This window comes from Pelodiscus sinensis, chromosome 2 (genome assembly GCF_052426305.1).
Source record: "Pelodiscus sinensis isolate ZL-2025 chromosome 2, ASM5242630v1, whole genome shotgun sequence".
In the NCBI taxonomy this organism is placed as follows: domain Eukaryota; kingdom Metazoa; phylum Chordata; order Testudines; family Trionychidae; genus Pelodiscus; species Pelodiscus sinensis.
Genome location: NC_143053.1, coordinates 37932025 through 37947896, shown reverse-complemented (window position 1 = coordinate 37947896; position 15872 = coordinate 37932025). Strand labels below are relative to the sequence as shown.

Here is a 15872-nt window from a genome sequence, read left to right as displayed (position 1 = left end):
TTTTAAATCATTGTTACAGGTTGGACCTCCCTCGTCCAGTACCTTTGGGACCTGACCGGTCCCGAACAAGGGGATTTGCTGCACCAGAGGAGGTCCCTCCCAATATGGCCCATGCTGGACTCCTGCCCCTGGCTAGGGCTCCAGCGCAGCACCGCTGCTGCCTGCCTGGCCATGGCTCCCCAGTCTGGTGCTCCCTAGCTGCTGCTGCCAGACCCTGAACTTTGTGGCTGGAGCTCCTCAGCCGCTGCTGGACCCCCACTCCGCAGCCAGGGCTGGCGCTCCCTGGCTGTGGCCAGGGCCGGTGCTCCACAGCCACTGCTGACCCCTGCTACTTCCTGGCCACAGGCAGCAGAACTCTCCACTGCACTGCCCGCCCCTCCGTGTCTTCCCCCCCACCACACACACACAGGGCTCCCAGCTGAGTCACCAGCCCTCCCCCCACACTCCTTCCCTATAGCCTGACCTTCCTATACCTGGGCTCTGTGGTCTAGAAACATCCCTGGTCCTGCCAAACCACGGATGTTACCACACCAGAGGGTCCCAGTTAAGGGAGGAACAACCCGTACAACTTCTTGTATATCTTGTACAGTATCACTAAGTTCATGTTAAGGCAGTAGTGAATCTAAAAAATTCATCAACTGTCTCTAGCACTGCTTTGAGCCCTTCCAGCATTACTTAACTTTGCCTCACAAATAGGTTCAAGCAGGTGTACCAGCAGGTGATCTAGATAGTGTATCAGTGGCCTAGATATTGAAATTTCTGGGAAATACAAATCACCCATTACAAAGATAGCTTCCCCAATTATCACCGTGTGGCGGGGTGGCGACACGGGCCGTCACCCCTCCCGCTTGTATCTAGAGTGTGCTCAATGCACCGCCTGGTTCCGAATCTCCCGGGCGGAGTGGGGGGTCCGGGCCCACCCTCTCTCCGGACCCCGACCCAGGGCCCTGACACCGAGAGTGTGCCTCTCGGTGGTAGCAGGGGGGCTAGTACCCCAAACACACCTGCTCTCGGGTTCCGCAGCCCGCCCTGGGTCCTGCTCCACTCCGCCGGCCCTTAGCCGTGCTGGTCACCTGCTGGCCCCTGCGGGCTCCCTGCTTCCTCCGCTCCCCTCTTGTCCGGGTCTCGCGGTCTCCTCCCCTCTCTCCTGGCCTCCAGCCCCCACTGGCTCCGGCCCCCTTACCCCGGCAGCCTCTGCTCCTCTTATGCTCCCCCTCCCTTCCAGGTTCCCTAGTGTCGCGCGCATGACGTCACCACCGGCGTGTCCCGGCGCCGCGTGATGACGCGTCCCTCCGCCCTCGCTCAGCCCTACCGCGCCTGTTGCCTCCCCCCTGACTGCTCTGTACGGCGCTAACAAGTGGCGGGGTTGCTCCACCCCATCACACACCCCAACGTCCTTACCTCACAGACACTAACCTTCCCCTCTCACCCCTCCTCTGTTCTTAAATCTGATTCATCAGTTTTATATGTGTTCACTTTTTTTTTGATTGTATCACTTTGGTATATATGGTCATGCCAATTTTCTTCTACAAATTGATCTGAGGAAGTGAGTCTGGCCCACGAAAGCTCATCATCTTATAAACCATCTTGTTAGTCTTTAAAGTGCTGCATAGTCCTGTCTTTTGTTGATTTTTCAAGAGTCCTTATAATTCTCTTCAAAGACAACACTTTCTGCTAGAAAAATACTAGTACCTGAAATAAGTAATGAATGTGCTATTCAGCAATTAGGCATGTTCCTATAATCTACAATCCAAGTTTGGACCCTGAAGTTTTTGAGTTGTATAGGGTCACAGATCATTTCCTGTCTTTATGTCCAATCAAAGTAAAAACAGACATTTTATTCCTCTCTAGAAAGAAAATGCTTTACCAATTTATTAAAAGAATTAGTCTAATCTAATATTCATTATCAGAGCCAGCTGAGATTGCAATTAAAAGGATATTTGACTGAGATGTATAACTATACTGAAGGTATAGTGAAAACTCAGCAAACACTTCTATTTCTTCTGTTCCATAATGCAAAAGTAAGAAGACTTTGGGTAAAAGTGAATTGCTGTACATATAAAGCAGTTAAATGGGAATACTTTTTTTCATTGCCTCAGAAAATATTTTAATGAAATAAGCAAGATATTTTAATGAATTTGTTGATTACATGATCATAAATAACATTTGTAAGCTAAGATAATGGTAAAAGAAATTGATATAAATGCTTCCAGGCATAAACTTGTCATCTTTGGAGCTTGAAAAGGAGCTCATCAGTCACAGTTAACAAGGTAAGGACATTCTAAGATTATGTACTTTCCTCAGATACGACAGTAATTAGTTACTGCTAGAGGCACAATACTGGAATAGATAGATATGATCTGATCTGGCACAATAACTACAGTAACTCTTAACTATGGGACCTAAAATTACTTCAAGGGCAACTTATAATGGTGAAAATGCTATGATAGTGGTTTAAATGTGTATATATTAACTAACACTCCTTATATAGAATCATAGAATCATAGGACTGGAAGGGACTTCGAGGGGTCATCGAGTCCAGCCCCCCACCCTCAAGGCAGGACCAAGCTCCGTCTACACCATCCCTGACAGATGTCTATCTAACCTGTTCTTAAATATCTCCAGAGAGGGAGATTCCACCACCTCCCTTGGCAATTTATTCCAATATTTGACCACCCTGACAGTTAGGAATTTTTTCCTAATGTCCAATCTAAACCTCCCCTGCTGCACTTTAAGCCCATTACTCCTTGTCCTGTCCTCAGTAACCAAGAGGAACAAATTTTCTCCTTCTTCCTTGTGACACCCTTTTAGATATTTGAAAACCGCTATCATGTCCCCCCTTAATCTTCTTTTTTCCAAACTAAACAAGCCCAGTTCATGAAGTCTGGCTTCATAGGTCATGTTCTCTAGACCTTTAATCATTCTTGTCGCTCTTCTCTGTACCCTTTCCAATTTCTCCACATCTTTCTTGAAATGTGGCGACCAGAACTGGACACAGTACTCCATCTGAGGCCTAACTAGTGCAGAGTAGAGCGGCAGAATGACTTCACGAGTTTTGCTGACAACACACCTGTTGATACAAGCTAGAATCATATTTGCTTTTTTTGCAACAGCATCACACTGTTGACTCATATTCAACTTGTGGTCCACTATGACCCCTAGATCCCTTTCCGCCATGCTCCTTCCTAGACAGTCGCTTCCCATCTTGTATGTATAGAACTGATTGTTCCTTCCTAAGTGGAGCACTTTGCATTTCTCTTTATTAAACCTCATCCTGTTTACCTCTGACCATTTCTCTAACTTGCTACGGTCATTTTGAATTATGTCCCTATCCTCCAAAGAAGTTGCAACCCCACCCAGTTTGGTATCATCTGCAAACTTAATAAGTGTACTCTCTATCCCAATATCTACATCATTGATGAAGATATTGAACAGTACGTGTCCCAAAACAGACCCTTGAGGAACTCCACTTGTTATCCTTTTCCAGCAGGATTTAGAACCGTTAACAACAACTCTCTGACTACGGTTTTCCAGCCAATTATGCACCCACCTTATCGTGGCCCTATCTAAGTTATATTTGCCTAGTTTATCAATAAGAATATCATGCGAGACCGTATCAAACGCCTTACTAAAGTCTAGGTATATGACATCCACTGCTTCTCCCTTATCCACAAGGCTCGTTATCCTATGAAAGAAAGCTATCAGATTAGTTTGGCATGACTTGTTCTTCACAAACCCATGCTGGCTATTCCCTATCACTTTATTACCTTCCAAGTGTTTGCATATGATTTCCTTAATTACCTGCTCCATTATCTTCCCTGGGACAGACGTTAAACATGTAGTTTCCTGGGTTGTTCTTATTTCCCTTTTTATAGATGGGCACAATATTTGCCCTTTTCCAGTCTTCTGGAATCTCCCCTGTCTGCCATGATTTTTCAAAAATCATAGCTAAAGGCTCAGATACCTCCTCTTTCAGCTCCTTGAGTATCCTGGGATGCATTTCATCAGGACCTGATGACTTGCTGACATCTAACTTTCCTAAGTGATTTTTAACTTGTTCTTTGTGTATCCTATCTTCTAAACTTACTCTCTCTCTGCTTGTATTCACTACGTTAGGCACACCTCCAGACTTCTTGGTGAAGACCGAAACAAAGAAGTCATTGAGCATCTCTGCCATTTCCAAGTTTCCTGTTACTGCTTCTCCCTCCTCACTAAGCAGTGGGCCTACCCTGTCCTTGGTCTTCCTCTTGCTTTTAATGTATTTATAAAAGGTCTTCTTGTTTCCCTTTATGCCTGTAGCTAGTTTGATCTCATTTTGTGCCTTTGCCTTTCTAATCTTGCCCCTGCATTCCCGTGTTGCTTGCCTATATTCATCCTTTGTTATTTGTCCTATTTTCCATTTTTTATATGACTCCTTTTTTATCTTTCCTACACAGCGGAATTGTTTGCTTTTGGGCCCTTAACAACGTCCCTTTGAAATACTTCCAACTCTCCTCATTTTTTTTTCCCTTCAGTCTTGCTTCCCATGGGACCTTACCTACAAGTTCTCTAAGCTTATCAAAATCTGCCTTCCTGAAATCCATTACCTCAATTGTGCTGGTCTCCCTTCTACCTTTCCTTAAGATCATGAACTCTATTATTTCATGATCACTGTCCCCTATACTGTCTTCCACTTTCAAGTTCTCAACTAGTTCCTCCCTATTTGTTAAAACCAAATCCAGAACAGCTTCTCCTCTGGTAGCTTTTTCAACCTTCTGAAACAGAAAGTTGTCTCCAATGCAGTCCAGAAACTTATTGTGCCCCGCTGTGTTAGTCCAGCAGCTGCACTGACTTCCAGTATGTTTCCGGGCACAATTCATGGTCCTGGTAATGACTTATAAATCTCTAACTGGTTGGGACCAGGGTCTTTGAAGGACTGTCTTCTCTCATACAAACCTGCTCGGGATTGAAGTCAGCTGGGGAGGCTCTGCTCTGTGTTCCTCTATTTATGGAGATAAGACTGACAGCCACACAGAGCAGGGCCTTCTCAGCCTTTACTCCCAGGCTATGGAATTCTGGGACATTCACCTGGTGCCAGTGCTTGCACTGATTCTACTCCAGGCTAAAGTGACCCTTTTTACCCATGCTTTTATTGATGTTTGAGTTGTGTGTGTCTCTCTCTCCTTTGGAGGTGTCTTATCTGGTTTTATGCCCTTCTTGGGTTTGTATTTTACTTTTTATATATATTTATATTGTGTGTTAACATTTTTGTAAGACACCTCGAATATTTTAAATAGAGAGATGAGCTAAATATATATATATATAGAGAGAATGATCCTTTCATTCAGGAGAATTCAGAGGTGCTCTATAAATGTTACAGACTATGGGGCAGTGGTCCCCAACCTTTTTGTGCCCAAGATTACTTTTGGAATTTAAGGGCAACCCAGGATCCCTTCCCCTAGACTCTATCCCTTCCCTAATGTCTCACCCCAATCCATCTCCGCTCTCTGTTGCTCACTCTCCCTGACCCTCAGTCATTTTCAGTGGGCTGGGGCAGAGGGTTGGGGAGGAGGTGCAGGTTCTGAGAGGGAGTTTGGCTGAAGCAGGGGGTTCTGCGCTTGGACAGAGGCTTGGGGTACAGGTTGCAGGCTCTGGGAGGGAGTTGGGATGCTCTGGGTTGGGGCAGAGTGTTGGGGTCAAGAGCTGGTATATGGTGCTGACTCTGGAAGGGGCTCAAGGCTGGGGCAGGAGCTTGGGGTTCAGGAGAAGGTATGGGGTGCTAAATCTGAGAGGTGGGGTGGGATTCAGGCTCCTGGTACTTACTTCAGGTGACTCCCTGTTGGCGACACAGCAGGACTAAGGCAGGCTCCTAGCCTGCCGTAGCCATACAGCTGCCATTGGCCACAGTTCCTCATTCCTGGCCAATGGGAGCTGCAGGAGCAGTGCTTGCAGGCAGAAGCAGATATCAGAGATCCTTCCCTTCTTCTTCCCCTCCCACCCCAAGGCTGTGTGCTGGCTTCTTCCAGGAATAGTGTGGTGCTGGGTCAGGGAAGGAGCTTGCCTGAGCAGCAGTCCTTCTGCACTGCAAGAGATCACCATCAACTATCAACTGGGAGAGTCTCCATGATTGACAAGTAGAACAAGATTGATCAGCTGGTGACAACTAAACTATGAGCTAGACTGGGGATTTTAAAGCCAAAAGTGCTTGAGAGAGAGTACAGGGGCAGAGACTGTTAGTAGGGCAAGTGTATTGAGGAGAAGCCACTGCTATAAGAGATGCAGTGTATCCCTCTTTCTCTTTCCCTCCCCCTCCAGTCCATCAGCTGATGTGGTGGGGTGAGTACCACCCTTTTCAAGTTGTAGAACATCATGCCTTGTGCACAGGGACTGGTCTTCATGTTCTCTCCCTTCCCTGCACTCTTTCACACCCATGGAAGAATCGTTAGAATCTGCCTTTACATGTATGAATAATTTCACTCAAAACAGAGATGCAATCACAGCAGGTATGTGGCAAAAAGGATGCACAGTATACAGCACTGCATAAGAGTTTATGACAAAAGGCTGAGAATACTGTATCCGACTTTAAGTATGGGGGAATTTTAGGTGGAACAATCTCTGAGTTGAAATTAGACTATAACACAAGGCCAGCACTCCTATTCTTGCAAAATGTGCCATAGGATTTTAATATCTATTAATGGTCAAAAACTTCAGGCTTGCATCTAATTTAAAAACACCACCTTGAGCATAAATACTGTGTTCAGCTACCACTGTGATGCATTCAGATAGATGGATAACAGAACCATGAGACAGTGGTTCAGTATTGGTTCAGTACTCAGAATGAAGAGTGCCACCTATTGAATCACCAACACTGCATCCCTTCCTTCAGCTCTTTTACATCATCCAATAGCTAACCACAACTTGTGTTGTTTTGAGATCACAGTCTGAGGCTATCTGGCTGCAGATAATGTCCATTTATTATAGTACCACTATTGTTCAATTATTTTTTCCATAAAGAACAAATTTTGTACTTGTAATGTACAAGTACAAAATGTGGAAAATGTAAAACGAATTACAGCTATAATAACATCAAACTATTATCATTCTTATCTTAAATCCAACAGTCGCACATAAAATTAGATTCTTAATGAACTACTAGATTTTATTGAATGTTCTCACATTTGGGTTGTCAATGATCAAGTCATCTCTCTTCAATACCGAGTTTCCTGTACTTTCTTAGCCTAGCCAATTCTCTGTATTTGTATTACTATTCTTTGTACCTGACCTACAGTTTTAAAGAACAGAAGAAGCCCTTGTATGATCCCATCTGTAAGGGTATGTCTACACAGCCTCTATACTACAAGCAGTTATTTTGACATAATGTCAAAATAATGTTGAGCTGGAGGACTTCTTACTTTGACTCCCATAACTCTCATTTTACGAGGAGTAAGGGCAGTCGTAGGAAGAGTGCTCCTTTTCGGACTTCCTGCTGTGTAGACAGTGCAAAAAGCCAAAATAAACTATTTTGGCTTAAGCTATGCAATTGATGTAGCTCAAGTTGCGTAGCTTATTTCCTCTTTAGCCCTGATGTGTAGACATGCCCTAAAAGTCCTTGTTTATGCAGAGCAGCTTTCTGCATTTGGCTTACTCTATAGATCTCGTCTGTAAGCTTGTTTCTCCATATGTTATATATCTCTTATTTCAAGGTACCAACATGGTTTTCCCTTTGTCTCTTAGAAGTGATTTTTTAATATGGGCTTGTGGAGTTTCATATTTAATGTCTTTCAGTACGCAGCCATTATCTTAAATTGGGCCTTCAACTTGAAACAGGTTGAAATGATAGGCACTGGATTTTGGATTTAGTAAGCAATTTTGTTGGTGATGTACAAGAAGGCACAGAGTGCAGCTTATTGTCTCTTCTGTGGGACTAACCAAGTTGTGTTTTTTTTTTTTCAAACCTGAAGCACATACTCTTTTTTCATGGAACAAACATGAAAATCTGTGAAAGTTTCAAAAAATAAAGTACAGAATGCATGTTATATATGAATCACTTGATAGGCCCACTTACTTCACAAGCACACATTGCAAATCCGTAAGCAAAATACAGCAATACAATCATCAAAGCCTCAGGCTACTGTCTAATTAGGCCTTCCATAGTTTTGTGTCTGTCCTTAGATACTGATACCCTTCTATCATTTATTTATTGCTAAGGACATGTGAGTGAATGAAAAGTAGACATTGGAGAAATTTTTAAGGGACAAGCTGCAAATTTATTAACTGAACACTTGGTAGAAGTGATACATGGCCACCCATCTCACATACTAGGCATTTAATTGGGTCTGGTGCAGGGTTACATGGCTGTCATCATGTAACAAATAACCCCTTATTTTTACTCCCTAAGATGTAGCTCACTTCTATACCTTTTTAGCCTTCCCTTGCTGGAAGGAGTTGAGAGTACCAAAGGGGACCTCAGTCTGTGAAGACTTCAGGTGCCCCTAGAGGCATCACATCCACCAGCCACTAGGTCCCATTTATCTCTCGGAAGAGCTAACCCTTTTAATGTTTTTCCACACTGGACACCACCAGCAAGCTTTGACAACTGCACATTCCTATATTTTCTTTTAAAATTATGTTTCTAAATCCTAGTATTGGTTACCCCAACTGTGCCTCCACATTGCTGCGAGAAAGGGAAAAAATGGATGTCAGCCAATTTCACCCGAAAGGAAAAATTCTTTCCAGATCTCCCAAAACAGGAGATTAGTTAGAAACACTGTTCACTGTCTGTAGCTAGAGGGAAAAGCACCTGAAAAGGCAAAAAACAAGGAGCTCAAGGAAAGATTTAAAATATTGAGATGTGCAGGAGAAGAGTGTTGGGCATCTAATCAGTTACCTTCCTCTGCTGGCCAGCTAATGAGTAGCCGAGGAAGGGCAGTTCTGGCATATGCTCTTCTCCTTCCTTCTGCCTTGTGGGAGCAGTGCATCCCCTTTCTAAGCCTGATTTTCGACTACCCCTGACCTGGGGAGGCATGCAGAGACATTTTCAGGCAGAGGCTCTCAGCCCCCAACACACACTTCACTTCCAGGTTCAACATATTCTCTCTGAATCTGGCCAACTGTTCTCCACTTTCCCCAAGGTATTTGGGGGCATGGAATATATTCCAGCACCCTGGCCTACAATAATATTTTAACCAAACCAGTTTGGATATGCTAAAAACAAGCTCAGTTGATGCTTATCTGGCTGGTTAGATATGTGCAATTTCAAAAAGTTGACCACATTTAGAAATGATCTATTTCCTCTTCTGTGAGTTTACTTCCATAGTTCCCACCTTTTTGATGCAATTAACATAGCCCTCTCTCATACCGATAGATTTGGGTAGAAAGTAGGATCTTCCATTTTAACTAGAAATTAAAACTGCTAGAAAACTGGAAGGAATTTGAGATTCTGTTCAAATATAACATGCATGTTTGTAAGTGTACTTCTGAGGAGTGTGATTGTTTTTGAGTGAATTGGAGACCGCTCCAGTGAGGACCAGCTTAGTTTTTCTCATTGCATCAAAGGAATTCTAACTTGGAAAAAGTCTTGTTAATGCAACTTAATTCTGATTTTTGGGAGTATTTTGAAGAGCTCCAGGGAGATTCTCTGCTCGGTGGTCTGAAATCAAGGACTTTGAATGTCATTAATCATTTTTCTAGCATTTAAACTGTTTTTTCCCACTCACATCCAGGTTAGACTCTAGGAAGTCTAAATTGCATTTATCATTTCTCTTTCATTTACTATATTTTTCTCTATTATAGGTGAAATACTTAAGAATCTGGACTTTTTCTTTTGAAAGCAAACTCTTTCTTTCTTTCAACAGAATATGATTTGAAATAAAAAATTGAAACCAGAAAGTGGTAATACATTGAATCAAATTGTAATAGAGTAAAATGAGCATTTTCAGTAGTATTTTTTATATTTCTGATTAGTTTTAAAATGTTCTGTTCTAGATTGTATTCCTAACTGGCTTTGGCTGTGTTTATGTGGACATTGCTCATCGGTGTGGTACAATAATAATAACTTTGGCCCCAGAAGGAAGACCAGGACCTGTCCTGATCAACCTGAACAGGTATGTAAAGCACATGGAAAATTGTAAAAAAACTGCACATTTAAAGATTTATCCTGGGAAGTCATTAAACCCTGTAAGTGTGAAGTGACTTATGAAATCTGGCACAAGTGTTTGTTTTGTCTAATGTCACTGCATATGCAGTGGCATACGTTTAGCACATGTTACATTTTGTATATCACAGTAAAAACATGACAGTCTAACATCTGAGGTCATGTCATTGTAGGATAAACACTCAATGTCTGGTATAATAAACAAGGCTGAGCTGTTCATTTTAAAGAATTAAAAATAGTTTCCATTCTAATTTTGAGTTTATTCACAAGTTTAAAGCTTATTTGGCCTGTTTCTGTGGTCCTTCTTCACACAAAATTCTCACTGAAATTGGTGGGAGTTTTCTTCAGTAAGGGCTGCAGGAATGGTTCTCTACACAGTAGTTAACTATGCATGCCATCATCTTTATAACACTCTTCCTTAGAAGATTCTCTCTCACTGCTATAACATTGCTAAAACTTGGCTCTCAGATCCATTCAACTCTAATTATAACATCACCTGTTTATAACATTCAAAATGCTTGGCTTTTAGAGATGTTGAATATGTATTTTCTGAAATTTTGTTTGAGCTATAATTAAGGATTTATTCCTAAGAAATTGATCATCCAGCAGTACTTGTAGGTCCTCATAGCTTTCTTTTGGAAAAACAAAATGCCAGGTTAAATAAAATAAAATTACAAACTCACATTTTCCTTTCTTCCTGTCTAGAACTCCGGAGCAATCCGTTATATTTAAAATGTTCATCAGCCAGGCAAGCCTTGCAATGTTTGATGAAATCACTAATCACAAAATGTCTTCTGAACTTCTGCGGCTCACCGTGGACAATGTTTACCTTAAAATGGCACCAGTAGACAGCTACTTGAGATCACTGTCTCATGAATTCCAGGGAGAGATCTCTGAAGGTCTTCCTCAGTTTTATGGTCTCCAAATATATTGTGGAGACTTGCAATTGGACAATCAGCTGTATAATAAATCCAATTTCCACTTTGCAGTCCTGCTGTGCCAGGGAGAGAAAAATGAAACCATTGAGTGGTCCAAAGTGAACAACCTCATTTTATCCAAAAAAGACTTGGAAGAATATAAGGAAAACTGTTTCATAAAACTTTGCATTACTTTATCAGAGGAACAGAATTTTTTATTTTGTGTTAATGACCTCAGCTTCGAACTGAAACCAGCCAGGCTATATGTGGAAGACACATTTGTTTATTACATTAAGACCTTATTTGATACATATCTTCCAGACAACAAAGTGATTGGTCATTGCATAAAAAACTCAACTATTACTCAAGTACTTCCTGAACAAGTGAGACAGCATGCTAAAGCTTTAGTCAACCCAGTAAAGTTAAGGAAGTTAGCGATACAACCAGTTAACCTCTTGGTCAGTATCCATGCTTCACTAAAGCTGTATATAGCTTCAGATCACACTCCTCTCTCCTTCTCTGAGTTTGAACGAGGCCCCATCTACACCACTGCCAGACAGCTCATCCATGTTTTGGCCATGCATTATGCTGCGGGGGCACTATTCAGAGCAGGTCAGTGTTTTTTCCTTACACTTAGAATTGTAACATTTTCATTATGTACCAGTGCTCACAAGCTACTTACAATAGTCAGACCCATTGTTTTGTTGTTTGCTTTAGATAGTCTTGCTAAATGTCTACAATAGTATAAGAAACATTTGATATTTTTCAATTTGATGGGGGTCAAATAAAATGGTGGGTCTTGAAATTCATCTTTGAAGTTGTGGTGGACATTACCACCTAAAGACTTTCCCAAAGTTCTGTAAAAAACTATAGCAATGTTTTTTTTTATTGTTTTAGATTATAAATATAGTTAGAATCAAAACACAAATTCCTAACATGAACTCTCAAAAAGAAGTTTATTTGATCAAATTATTCAATAAGTTGCTGTGAATTCAAAGCAAATTATACCACTGAATATTGTTTTCTTGTTAAGTGTTTTGGCTGCAATTCATGATTAGGAATCTGTCTTTCTTCATAGAGCCTTCATGCTAAACTGGCACACAGATGTTTATTGTCCTTTGATCCACGAAGTATGCAGTTTGCTGTACTGACTTTTTCCCATACAGGATCAATAGTGAACAATTAGTCTCTTAGACTAATGGATGCATTCTTAAAATTCTGTCTCCCATGAATTCATAAATAAAGTGACTCAGCAACTTCCGCACTTTATTAGGCATGGGAATTCGTAAATGATCACACATAGCTAACATACTACTTATTGCAACATCATATTTATTTTCCAAAATCTTATTTTGCTTGCTTTTGCTACAAGTACAGAAGAGTAATACAATTATGCACTTAATTTTCATGTACTGTTGCCTTAATTGTGCACATGTATCAGGTATTTATAGATGAATACAGCCATTGAGATGTCTAACTGGCCTTTTCCATGTGCAAACTAGGGATGTAATAGTATAGTTGACTAAACGATTAACCGATAAGCGGATGATTATCAGTTAATGTTATCAACTACACACAACACACTCCCCCTCCCATCAAGTAAATTTTTTAGCGGGCTGGCTGATAGGCTAGGATTCAGCCCCAGCACCTATCATCAACCCCCACCCCACGCTGGCTCTTAGTGCTTATAGTGCAGAGCCGCAGTGGAGGTTGATGTCGGGTCCTGGCTGGAGTCGGGACTGAGCCAGCCTGTCCATGTGCTGGCTCTTAGTGCTGGGACCTGGCATCAGCCCCCAGTGCAGCACAAATGCTTGTAGTACAGAGCTGCAGTGGGGGTAGTTGTCAGACCCAGCAGGAGCCAGGATTGAGTGGCAACCATAGCAGTGCTAGCCCTTATTGATTTTTGTCGACTACACAATTAATGAATGATATGCTTCTTAACATCCCTTAATATCTCATTTGCAGAGTTGATCATGCCATACTGTTGCACACCAATTAGATCACCATTATTTTCATGTACAATTGCATGCAAACATTTTTTTAAATGCAGTGGCACAGATGCCCATTACCTTTGTGCACCAGCTATACACATCACAAGTAGCAGTGTGGCAGGGGAAAGCTTCTGTGGAGCAGCTGCTTCCACCCCTTCACACAGATGGGCGGAGAGAATGAATTGGAGCAAGGAATGGGCAGAGGATTGGCTTCAGCTCCCCCGACATGCCGGGTGGGGTAATTCTGCTAGTTATAAACCCAGAATAGAAATGTCACAGTCTCCTTCCTGGGTGGCTATTGGAGCAGCATTATAGTACACTGATTGCCCCTCACTCTATGTACATGGCAAAGCTGTAACTGAACCATACAGAATCAAGGGGGAATGGCCATGATTCAGAAAAGTACATAGCAAATGCTAAACTTTTCACATGTATATAAGTCCCACTAATGAACTTAAGTACCTGCGTAAGTGCTTTCCTGTATTTCCTTTATTAATGGCATCCTGAGCAAATACAGATACTTTTATTCTTGAGAGAGTTCATTGTGCTGAAGTCTGTGTTGCCAACAAAGCTATAAGGGAAAAAAAGCTTCTTGTGATTCACAAAACCACCAGTCCTCATCCCAGCACACAGCCCAATGAGTTACACACTAAGGAAACGATCTGATGTTGAGTGGGAGAGGAAGCCAGGGAAATGGAGCCATTCCCTAGCAGCTCTTCCTGTGGCCAACCTCTTCAAAAGGAATGGCTGTTGGATCAAGTCTGTTCACTTCCACCCTCTCCCTGCATCTGTGAGGGAATACAAAGAGCTCCCATAAAGCTGAAATCTGTGGTACTCACACAATGTGCACCGCTGTGTGGTATAATCAAATTCTGCTCCCTTCCTGTTCACTAGTTTTCCTTTGAGCAGGACCATCTGCACCTGCCGAATAAAGGACAAGGTTTGTCCTAAAGATTATGGACTGGAAGGTTCACCTTTTATGTTTGGAATTAGCCATTCCACATCTTCCAAAGAATTAGCAGGAAATGATAACTTAAAGGAACACCGTTTTACATGTTAGTTGACACTGTCACATTAAATTAGCAAAAGTAATATAGAAATTCTGAATTTTATTAGCCGTAATTAATTCCAATAGGTTGCCTATTAAGAGAACATGGTGAGTCTTTGCTAAGACATTGTAGTAATAGTTATTCCTTCTTAGTAGATGTAAATATATTAAGTGCCTTCTGATGTACAGTGGAATAAGGCTAATAACCATTGTACACATTAATATAGAATTTCTGAATTTGGTGGATACTTCTTAGTTCCTCATTTCGCCCCACATATAAACACTTCCTCCCATGCTTATCTCCTTCAATAAAAGGGCTTGCATCCTGGTGATCTGACCTCTCGCCAAGATGCTGAACAAAGTTTCATTTAGACCCCATGAGCATCACCTCTGAGCATGGGCCAGAAAGGATAGCTCATGATGCAACATACCTCTGTTTCACACACACACACACCTTGAAGGGGAATTTGCTGCCGCCACTGAGGTGCAGCCACTGAAAGGCCAAGTTGTCCCAGAACTTTGTATTTAAACATTTTCAGCCATGCCTATTCATTATAGTTGAAAAAGCTGATTGACAGTGGGTGAACAGAGTTCAGGAAGCTCAATAGCCCACACCTCAGACTGGCAGCATCTTTGGGTTCTATGGAGAGGCTACATGTTCAGTCCTCTGTAGGGTGGACCATCTTAGGTCATTCTCAAACAATCTGCGATTAGTGATCAGATCAGCACTGATGATTTCTGGGGCATCTGCATCCATTTTTCCTCAGCTAGAGAGCCATTTGCTGGGTGATGGGGTCTTTGAGGGAGAAGCAGCTCCTGGAATGACTCCATTTCTGAAAACATTTGAAAAACCCTGATATGTACAAATAGGGTATATGTAAATGATCTTTGCAACATTATTGATCCAAAAGACCTTGCACAGTTGTGCTTTCATTCCATCTGTACACCACTGCCAGCCTAGAGCAGCAAATACTTTTTGTAGAAATATTACATTAAAGTGAAATAGCAGGCCCATGCTGGAGCACAGGGTTCTCCTGGGTTCCCAACAAGAGAGGGCTGCCAGTGGGACATACCTCTACAGGGCAAAACTGCAAGACTTTTGCCAGTGTTTTGTAGGTTTTCATTCAAGGTCGTCTCCAGGAGTTGCCAGTTGACTGTACTCTTTTGGAGTGGTGGGTGGTGGTTTGTTTTTTGTACCCATCTTAGCTTCTCCTTCATGTCCACTATCCTTAGTGTATGTATCTTTCAATTGACAATGTTGAAATGGGGAACAGATTCTACAAGAATAATAGATTTTCCAGGAGCTTAAAATGATAGCATGAGATTAATTTCTTTCACATGAGTAATGTTTTCTCTCTGCACAGTTTCATGATTCAGCCTATTTAGGAGCGGCTGTCATGGGTAACGAGGAAAGCATCTGGAGAACAGGAGCCCACAATAATGGGGTGGGAATAAAGAGGGCAAAGCAGTTTCATGGCCCTCAGCAGGAAGACAAGAGGCAGTTCAGTCTCTCTTTTACTAGTCTGTCCCTATTATGTATCATGTAACTCTGGCAGCCCTAATATCTGAAATCTGTGATTGGTTGAGTGGCAGAGCAGGCAGTCTCCAATGAGCCTTTATTGTTGTTTCTGAATCTGTCTCTGTGGGCTGCTGAAAACAACAATTATGGTAGCACCACCTTTTTAATAACCTCCTGCCAATCCACCAGCCTGAGAACTAAGAGACCTGCAAAGCAGATATACAGTAAGACTCACAACAGAGCACAACAGTGGCCATCAGGCTGG

The 15872-nt window shown here is 42.2% G+C and overlaps 1 protein-coding gene across 6 annotated transcripts in view; it reads left to right on the top strand.

Annotated features, from left to right (window-relative positions):
* Nucleotides 1–15872, top strand: part of VPS13B (vacuolar protein sorting 13 homolog B) — a 1005617-nt gene that overhangs the window by 965510 nt on the left and 24235 nt on the right. For all 6 annotated transcript variants that reach the window (XM_075920304.2, XM_075920302.2, XM_075920305.2 and 3 more), the window contains 2 exons: nucleotides 9964–10082; nucleotides 10838–11661. In XM_075920304.2, coding sequence (XP_075776419.2) covers nucleotides 9964–10082; nucleotides 10838–11661 — 943 coding nt within the window. The remainder of the gene's footprint in view (nucleotides 1–9963; nucleotides 10083–10837; nucleotides 11662–15872) is intronic.